Raw genomic sequence first — 10,491 nt, 5'->3', positions numbered from 1 at the left:
AAAATTCACACAGAACAGTAAGAGTTGATGGTGGACAGGTGTTTTCGCATACATCATCCACTCTCCCACTTCTGGTTACTGTGTCCAGTTTTGTATTAGAGAAAAAGCCCTTTCTCCAGCTTGAGCCATAATCATCTCAAGTCAGTAAGTACAGTCCATCCTTCTGACCAAAGTGATTGGTCAGAGATGGGCATACAACCTATCGAGAGCCAATGAGATGCAAGGATATATTTGCTGAGACTTCTGGAAAAAGGGGTTCCATGGGAACCACCAGAAAAGAGGATGTGATGGGAGGATACCAGAGCTGGCAAGGTGCCCGTCCACTTGATATCATGACAAGAAGCCTAGCGGTATACGGTGTGGAGCCCAAGTGGTCAGCCTACACAGCTGAAGGCAGACTGGAAGGACGGAGAGAAAAGGGTCTTTGATATCCTTTAAGCCTCTGGTTCAAGACTTAACTAATGAGGGAATAGCTGCTCTGGTAGCTTCCATCATGCAAGGGAATTCTATTTTTTTCCCCCTCTCAAGTGGGGCTGGGTTTTCTGTCATTAATAACAGAGTTCTCTTTTTTTTACGATTTTATTTATTCATTTGACAGAGAGAGAAATCACAAGTAGGCAGAGAGGCAGAGAGAGAGAAGGGGGGAAGCAGGCTCCCTGCTGAGCAGAGTGCCCGGTATGGGACTCGATCCCAGGATCCTGAGATCATGACCTGAGCCGAAGGCAGAAGCTTAACCCACTGAGCCACCTAGGTGCCCCATTCATAACAGAGTTCTAATATGCAATTTACTCCTTCGATCCTCTCTAAACCCCATGTCTTTCCCCAAAAAATGAAAACAAAAGGCATGTGATTTAAGTGCTTCTACTTTTAATGCTAAACAGTATCTTTACTTGTAGAAAATGATGATGTGCAAATGTTGTAAAAGATAAAGCTTGGTATGTAGAAATAACAACTACTTAATGATGAGCAAGACACATACAAAAGAGAGTCATTCAGAATTCAAACTGAGAGCAAAAGAAAAAAGTTTCCCATTTCTGTTTATACAGAATGATATTAACTCTGCTTTTGCTAAAAACTTTGAAAAGTGTTACTCAAGCTATTGTCTCCTGGGAGGATATTTACCACCATCAGCCACCTACACTTCTGTTTGTTTGGGGTTTGTCTGTTTTTTTTTTTTTTTTTTACAAATAGGTGACAACTAAAAATTGTATATGCTTGCTGTAGATAAACATGGTGAAATATTCACCACAATCAAGCTAGCTCACATATCCATCACCTCAGATAGTTCTTTTCTTTTTCTTCTTCTTCTTCTTTTTAGTTCTTAAAGCACAAGAACAGATCCAGAAGGCCCAGGTATTTCCAGGCCCTGTTGGGTACTCAAGGAAAGAAGGGTTTCCAAATTCCTTTGTGGGTTTTGCACTGCAGGCTCAAGCTACCTCCTTCAGGGAGAATTCTTTAAGCATTCTGGAAAGCATAGTCATCCCAAACCTCAGTGGAAAAGATTCCAACTATCCAGTGGAACAAGGATTAGGTGCTTATATTCAGGGAGTTCTAAAATGAAAAATGTGTTTGTAGATAAGGATTAGTTAAATGAAAAAACTGACTGCAGTTAATTCTGGGTAGAGATGAGATTCAAGAGATTGTTCTTCATGAGGCATTTATCAAGGATCTGCCAAGGGATTCAGGTGTGAAGGAAACACAGTCCTTTCTAGGCAGTTGACCCTGGCCTGGTATAAGGCTGTCTTTCATACCCAGCACTCTCATCCACTGTAATATGTAAAGAGGCACAGCATGCGAGGAAGGTTTGAAGGAAAGAGCTCTCACAACAGAGAAGCTTCCTGATTCAGTGGTTTTGAGGAACAGGGAGGATTTCAGCATGTGGAGATGGAGGTAGATTTCTGAGCTGGAGAGAAGAGCATGAAGAAAGACACAGAGAAGCAGAAGTACACAGTAATGAGTGGTCCAGCTGGGATGGACCTAGTCACAGAATCACCTCTGAGACAGCTCTACTGGGGAAAGGCTTAACTCTCAGAGTTAAGAAGACCTCTCAGAGGCCTTCAGTTGAGCTGGGTGATAGACCCCGTACCAACACTCCCAAGAGGTCATGTACTCCTAAAAAGGGGCAGGGTTTAGTGGAGAAGGTCTACAGACCTGGGTTTGTTTTCAAATTCTGCCACTTAATATCTGTGTGAGTTTAGGCATTCACTTAACTCTCTCAGGCTGAGGACCCAAGTGTAAAATGAGGTGAATAATATCTTCCCTGTGAATCCCCCAGGATTGGCATGAACATGAGGAAAACTAGTGGACACAGAATAGCACTGTCAAATACTTTCTGGTAGTTTGCTACCTCACCATACATGTCAAGCACCCCAAGAAATGTTATTAAACTTTCATTACTACTACATAACAGACCTTTGAGGCTAGGGACAATGTCTTCTTCAGGACAGGAAACATAGTATATGATTTTTTTTGAAAAGGTACTTGATGAATGCATCAATAAATGAACAAATAATGTTCAGAGCCCTCCAACTAGATAACAAAATTAGTCTCTTAACTTCATCAAAATCTATGGGCTGTACTTTCACTTTGGGGTTATTTGGGCTGTTGGAGTCTCTAAGTTAGTTGTGATCAGTTGGTGTCATGGTAGAGAAGGAAGCCTGTAAAGGTAGAGTCATGGACATTATCTGCATAGACCCCATAAGAGTTCCCATCCCCATACACCTGGAGCCAGACTTGGTCTCCCACTTCCAGATGGAGGAGCACAGAGCCAGAGGCCTGGTCCACATTATTCTCCTGGTACTGGTCATAGGTGAAGAGCATCGCCTTGTCCTTCTTGTAGAGGCTGACTTTGACATCCTTCAAGTAGACTGTGATGTGGTAGGAGAAGTAGTAGAGCCCAGGAATGTTGCAGTGGAATTTGCCAGTGGTGCCGTCATAGTGGTTTTGCAGATTGTAGAAGATTTTGGTAAAGCGAATGGGAACATTGGGGACAGTGACCCGGCTCTCCAGTCCCACACTGAATGCTGATCGGTGTACATAGGCACTTTCTCCAGGTTCTCCTTTCCTGCCTGGAGTTCCTGGAAAGCCTCGGGGACCTTCAACCCCGGTTACTCCGGTTTCACCAGTGTCACCCTTAGGACCAATGAGACCTAGAGAATGAGAAAACCTCAGTGACCATAAGGAACAGAACTCCTGCCTTGGTTAGTTCTAACCTAAAACACTGCCACTATGGTCCTTACCCACAACCTGCCTGACTTTCGGAGCAAGGAACCAAAGGGAGCTCCCAAAGAGGTGAGTTATACCTTCTCCTTCTACATCCCCCAGCAGGCTTCCATAAATTCATCTCCAACCTTATATCTTATAAGTCTCCATCAGACCCTCCATCCTGCCAACCCTTTATAACCCTTTTCAACCATACTCTTGCTCTTCCATCCCCTCTGTCTGGGATGCCCTCCCTCCTTTTTTTCTGTCTATCCATTCTTCAAGGCCTGACTCAAGCCCTCCTCTTCTTAAAGTCTTCATTGTTAATCCAGACCTTCTCTGAGAGCATTTTCTCTCTGTTCCATACCTTGGACACTTGCCCACATTCAGTTAGGCATATTTGGAAGAGACATTCTTGTAGTAATCCTTAACAGCCTTGTGCTTTAGACATATCTTCACTATACCAAGAGTTCCCCAGGAGCAGGACTGTGAGCCATGAGGATGTGTTGAGTATGAACATCACTGGGTGGAATGGGAATTAAGTGGAAATGAAGGGAAATACGAATGTGAAGGGACTGGGAAGAATGATGGATGAGGCGGGTGGGAAAGGGTACAGGCAAAGTGATGTGGATAGAACAGAACCAAAGGTACTGGTTTTACAGGTACGACCTATCCTCACGACCAGAAGGCCATCACAAAATTCACTTCAGGCTGCTTATGGGTCACAGAAAAAAAAAAAAAAAAAAAAAAAGCTTCCTTCCTGTGTCTAGGCCTTTGTCAACAGTTAATGCCTTTGAATAGTTCCAGAAGCCCTCCTCTAGCCAGGAGAAGTCTACGATGGAGGAAGCCAAAAAGCTTGTTCTTTTTTTTTTTTTTTTAAGATTTTATTTATTTTATTTGACAGGCAGAGATTACAAGTAGGCAGAGAGGCAGGCAGAGCGAGAGAGGGAGAAGCAGGCTCCCTGCTGAGCAGAGAGCCCAAAGCGGGGCTCAATCCCAGGACCCTGGGATCATGACTTGAGCTGAAGGCAGAGGCTTTAACCCACTGAGCCACCAAGGTGCCCTCAAAAACCTTGTTCTTACCTGGATCTCCTTTCTCACCCTTTTCACCAGGAGTGCCATCTCTGCCATCACGGCCTGGGGTCCCATTGTGGCCAGGATGCCCTGGGATACCTGCCACCCAGCCTGTGCAGGCCCCCTTGGGTGGGGGAAGCAGGACCCCAGGCCCTTCTGTCACGGAGTTCTGGCCATGTGTAGGCAGGACCAGTAGCAGTAGAACAGCTCGTGGCAACAGCATCCTGACCCCTGGAACCCAGATACACTTAGTCAGCAAGCAGCCCCACACAACTCAGTCTGTCTGTACCTACGCAGGACCTGGGCCACCTCAGCAGCGTCCACTTCTGAGACCTGCTCTCTCAATGCTCACCTCTTCTAGAAGACTTGTCTATTTCCACCCACCTTGATCTCTTTCCACCCTCCAATTTGCAATATTTAGCATTATTCTTTGTGTGTAATCTCCTTAATCTCATGAAGCTCATTCTAAGTTAAACACAGTTCACATGTACTTTTTTACTCCAAAGACTCGCTATTTTTCATCAGTGTGTTTGTTTTTCAGAGTTACACAAAGCCTCTAGAATTGAGTTTGGCTTCAGGTTACAGCTTCGCTGTGAGGGATGCAGGAAAGCCTCTGATTGGCAATTTTACCCCCAAGATGTGCATGGTGTCTAGAATCCCGCCTCTATGTCCCATCACCTGGGCTCTAAAGTGCCCTCTCAATGGGACAAAACCAACTCACCATTCATTCACTCATTCATCCATTCATTTATTCATATATGTTCATCTGTCAGATATATATAGATGTAGAATACACACACATACACACACATGTATTCCATAACATTAGTAACATAAATACTTTGGAAACTACAGAAAACAAAAGGATACCCAGTCCCAAGACTTTCTCTGTTTATTTTTAAACAAAATGAAAAACACACTTTGCATAGAAATTTTATTCCCCTATTTTTGCTTTGTCACTTTCTAGTTCTCATAATCATCATTTTAAATGTGTGTGTGCTAATTCATCAAGTGGACTGTCAAAATATACTTAACCATCTCTATTTTGTTGAACTTTTAGCTTAGTTCCACTTTAAAGTACTATTTTAAAATCCATAATTAATATCCTTAGTCATATAGCTTATCCCCAAATTATATTCCATTATGACATATTCCCAGAAGTAAAATTACTGGGCCAAATGTATGAACATTTTTAAGTTCTGGGTGTGTATTTCCAAACCGTAGTTTATTACACTGTTACTAGGTCTAGTTTGTTACTAATCTGTTAGTTACACTGTTATACTGTTACTAGTTTGTTACTAGAAGTGTGTTTGTAAGTGTGTAAGGACCCTATTAGCTACTCCCACCAGCAAAATTTTAAAAACCTATTTTTGCTGTTGTTAGTTTAGTGAACAAAAGAAATGACACCTTGCTGCATTGATCAACAGTGAGTTGTACACTTTACTAAAGGCCTATTTCCTAACTTAATTTCTTCATGATACATCCATTAGTGGTTCTGTCACTTAATATATTAGATATACAATGTACTTTTGAATCAATTTGTGTGAGCTCTTTATGCGGACATTTTATCATCTATGCCATGACTATTTTCTCTGGTGATTATTCTGTAGATTATTCTTTTGTTTACCCTAATTTTTAAAAAAAATGTTTTATTTATTTATGAGATAGGTAGAGAGAGGGAGAGCAGAGAGCACAAGCAGGAAGATGGGGAGAGGGATAGAGGGAGAGGCAGAAGCAAATGCCCCACTGAGCAGGGACCCTGCCACACAGGGCTCGATCCACGGACCCTGGGATCATGACCTGAGCCGAAGGCAGACACTTAACCCACTGAGCCCTACAGGCGCCCCAGTTTACCCTGATTTTTAAGTGACAGAAGTTTTAGTTTTTATAGTCAACTCTGTTGATATTTTTCTTTGCTTCTAAGTTTTAAACAGTTCCTAGCCCTTCTAGGTCTTGGTAAATATTCTATTTTGTTTGATATATTTTAAGTTTCACTCTTTAATTCATCTTCAATATTTTGTTTTGGTGTAAACTGTGCTCTAAAATACTCAAATGATTTCTCTAGCTGTTAGAAAAGACACCTTTAGTTAATCTCTCCCTTCCATTGCACTTCTGCATCCTTTAGGAAATACCAAGTTTTAACAGGATCTTGTAAGTAAAGTGAGAATTGAGAATGAGATAGACTGATAGAAGAAGGGGCAGAGAGACAGGACACAAAGCAACAGGCACTGCCTGTTGGTGGTGGGGACTTTCTGGCCGAGGTGCCTCTTACCATCTACATGTACCTTTGTCGCCCTCTACTGGATTTCAAGGGTTCAGGCGGGTGACGTCAACAGGTGGGGGAAATGAGACACAGTCTTAGGCTTGGCTTGTCCCAAAATAAGAAAGAGGTGAGTTAGATTAGAAACCAAGAAGGAGAAACCAGCCAAGCCCCTTTCATATTTAGGAAAAATACTTGTTCTGAGGCTTTTAAGACTTCATATGCATTCAAAGTTTCTCACTATTTGTCACCTTGCTCCTGTTTCCAAGGGTTAGCATTACAAGTCCCAAGAAGACCTCTGAGAGGTATGCTCGCTTTCTCCCAAAATGAGGAGAGGGCAGAATCTATGAGGCTATGCTCTTTTCCACAGGGAGATAGGAAGAGAGTCCAGAACTTAAGAACTGGTGGGGACAGCTACAGAGGGACCCCAAAATAGAAGGAGATTGGGAGCTTTCTCCAAACTGTTGGGGGAAGTGAGAAGTCAAAAAGTCTCTGGAGTTCTGTGGTTCCTCCTCCTCTTTTGAAAGTCAAGATTCCTTTCTCTCAGCCCAAGGGAAGGCACACATCTGTCTTTTCATGTTCCACTCCATGAGATGGGGGCCATAAGAGAAAGTAGCTGGAGAAGCCCTCCAGATCATGAAGCAGGTGCCCTGGCTTCTAGTCTAGGCTCTGCCACGAACACGCCAGGTGACTTATGTGTCTCCACCTCATCTCCCAGATCTCCTGCTCTTTGCCTGCAAATGTGATTATTAATATTAACCCTCAGCTCACCTATTTCACGATCTTATTGAGAGAATCAAATGAGTAAAAGTCACACATGTGAGTGAAGAGAAGGGAAATGAGCGAATATTTAGGGACCACCTGTGACAGATCCCCACTCTATATCCACCTGCCTTTCATCTCATTTCACCCCTACTACTCCAGCAGGTGGGACCCAGCTCCCACAAGAGGAATCCCAGGACCAGAGCCGGTTAGTAACTTCCACCCAACTAGAACAAGGAAAAGCATGCAGAGGCACAATTTAAAATCCAAAGCCCAAGTTCTTTGTACTGAACTGTCTTTCATGATACACCGGGTATAGGCATGGATTCGTTCATTTTTAAAAATCATATGAGGGGAAGCCCACGATGTCCTCTGAATCCTAAAGGACTGTATTATGATCTCTCATTTTCATGTGTTAAAATATATAAGAAATTTCACTTTGACCTGCTGGAATTTCAGAAACAACAGCAGAATCTTGCGAAATGCAAGATGGGGTCTCCTTTGGGACTGGCAAGAAACAGAGCATTAGGTGGGGGAAAGGCCACTAAATCTGGTGCCAATGCTTCCAGCAGGAAAGGGCACTAAAGCACAGATCACTAAGTCCCTGAGAGCCAGAATGGACCCCGAAATTATCTCAACCCTGTCCTGCCTTTACAAATGGAAGGTAAAGGAGAAGGAAAAAGATGTGTTTATTAGATCCTCATGGAGGCCAGCTCCCACACTGGGAGATTTTACCCATTATTTATTTCATCTATTACTTATTTTAATCTTTACAAGAACTCCATGAAGCAAGGACTATAATCCCAACATTAGAGATGGGGAAAGGGAGAGATTAAGGACATGACCCCTGAGCCATTCCTGTTCTGACTTCCAACCCGGTGAGCTTCCCATCACATTACATGGCCTCTAAAAAGCCTCATACTCAACTTCCTAACCTGCTAAATGTGATCGCACAAGATGAGGGATGTGAGAACACTGAAATTGGCAAGGGCATGTTGGAGCAGAAATTGCATAAGGTACCTTCAAATGCTTATTTCATAAATGTCCCCCCATAGTCCTGTTCTTGATTCCACTATAGAGAAGAATCCGAGACTTGAAGAGAATTAAGTGCTGGTTTAAGATCATGTGGCTCTTAGAAATGTTGAGTGGGCTGGGAAGGGAAGAAAAAAAAGAAAGCAAGAAAGAAACAGATCGTGCAACTCTTGTATGGGTTCTATGAAACTGCCATTTTTAAAGGTTAAAAATGGTAGAATATGGCAGTTTCACATGGTTCAACCTAATGATGAATGACAGAGTCAGGAATCAATTCAATTCTGTCTGGCTTTCAGGATGATTATCTGAAAACCTTCACTCAACCCTAAGAGAGCTGTCAGCATCCCCATGCCCAACACACACACACACACGCTTCAAATCTCAAGAAACTAGTAAAACAGAACATCCCTCCAATGCATTTTTTAGGATCAGTCTCTCTTCATGTGAAAAAATTCTTATTGAAAATTCTACTCTCCAAAGCTTCTACCTCCTGACCTCAGCCAAGTGGGGCCATTAATTTCTTGTTTTGACAAAGAGTTGGTGGAAAGTTTGTCCCCACACCCACCTCAGAAACACAAGGAGCAAGTCCTGCGTCTCTCTTTATAGCTCCTCAGGAACTAAGGGAGGGAGGCAGCAAGGACTACCAGTTGAACTGTTTGTGCTTTCTCTGCTTCAGGAACAAAGCTGACCCCTCCCTCGTGCTCCTTGGGGCACATTCTACCAGCACAAAGGGCTCCCAGGCTTCCACACTTTCTCCGGAGGAGCTCACCTTTCCGCTAATGGGGGGAGTCACCAGGAGTGAGGTGGCTGCATCCCCTATGAAGCTTGATCTGAAAACCAGAACCTCTCTAGAACGGGGAACCACACCCACTGACACAGGAGTGCTGGGCTGATCTCTAAAATCCTTCCCTCTCTGACCTCTGCCTCTACACTGAAAACAACCGGATGCCTCAGGCGCAGCGTTCACCGGGGTGAGCAAGACAGAGCAGACCCACTGGTTTCTGACAGAAAATGTTGTCTAAAAATAAGATTTTTATAAGTTTTCAGTATATCCCAAGCTCACTTGATCTCATTTGAATATCTCAATCATCCTGTGACATATCCTCACATCAGTGCAGATATCCCCGTATTTACAGATTCCTTCAGATCTTTGTATCTCACTAACTCCACCCAGTGTCTAGCCTTATCGAATCTGCTCGATCAATATTTGCTGAGAGGAATCCAGTGGTGGAGCTGGGTTCCAGACTCAGCCTGAGGTTAGAGCTCAGGCTGTCCCCCAGCTGCCTTTCCCTATGCTTCTTTCTTTGCCTACCTGGTCAAGCTAGAAGTGAATTATTTCCTTCTCTTCTTACTTAATTGAACTCTATTCAGCCATCTTTCCCTCCTCATCGATCCCAACCTTTTCTCTGCATAAGTTGGGCAAAATTCAAGATGCCCCAGGCATTTTGATCAGAGGAACAGCTCCTTTTCTCTTTGAGCTGTGGAAGAATCAAGGAAGAAGCCTGAGGTCTCTCTACATCCACCAGGGCTGCTCTGGCCAGAGTTTTGCCTGTACCCATCTGTACCAGCTATGACAAGAGAGCCTGTGCAAACCCCAGCCAGAGGCTCCATTGCAAGACAGCCACTCCCACCCCCCAGCATGGGACTGTAATCAACTTGTTCTTACCCTCAAGTGTAGAATCAGACCCACAAAGTGCAGTCAGGATGGAAATGAGATGATCCAGCCTCAGCAGCCTGATACACAGGGGGACAGGCCATCCCCACCCCACACTTGTCCCTTCCTATTGGCCAACCCTAACCCTGTGAGGGCCAGAGGCCAGTGGGCAGACACCCTGTCCCTGGCAACCGCTTCAGGTCTCCACTCTGGAGAACCCGCTGCAACCCCCCTTGGGCTTGGGAAGCCAAGTGGGTCCTCAGTCACCGCATCCACATTCCCTTGGCTCTTAGGTTTGCATCCTACAACAGCAAGAGAAGATGGGGCAAGGGTGAAGCCCAGAAAAAGGAAAACAAGCCATCTCTGCATCTGAGGGAGAAGCTTCCTCCTGTGAAATGAATTGTCCAGTGGTGCAGGAGACCCCCCTTTTCCCCCCACAGATCTGCTGTCATAAGTCAGGAATACTGATGACGACCACCACTGTGCTCCTGCTCGCTATGCATGACAA

The 10,491-nt window shown here is 44.1% G+C and overlaps 1 protein-coding gene across 1 annotated transcript; it reads right to left on the bottom strand.

Annotated features, from left to right (window-relative positions):
* Positions 1-850: 850 nt before the first annotated feature.
* On the bottom strand, positions 851-10,079 carry ADIPOQ (adiponectin, C1Q and collagen domain containing). Its single transcript, XM_082694056.1, has 3 exons — positions 9,996-10,079; positions 4,285-4,506; positions 851-3,149 (listed from the first exon to the last, which is right to left on the bottom strand). The coding sequence occupies exons 2-3, from the start codon at positions 4,496-4,498 to the stop codon at positions 2,629-2,631; spliced, it is 735 nt and encodes a 244-aa protein (XP_082550182.1). The 5' UTR covers positions 4,499-4,506; positions 9,996-10,079; the 3' UTR covers positions 851-2,628.
* Positions 10,080-10,491: the final 412 nt, after the last annotated feature.

This window comes from Mustela nivalis, assembly GCF_964662115.1.
Source record: "Mustela nivalis genome assembly, chromosome: 1".
NCBI lineage: Eukaryota > Metazoa > Chordata > Mammalia > Carnivora > Mustelidae > Mustela > Mustela nivalis.
The sequence above is the reverse complement of the archived record's forward strand: the minus strand, read 5'-3'. Positions and strand labels throughout refer to the sequence as shown.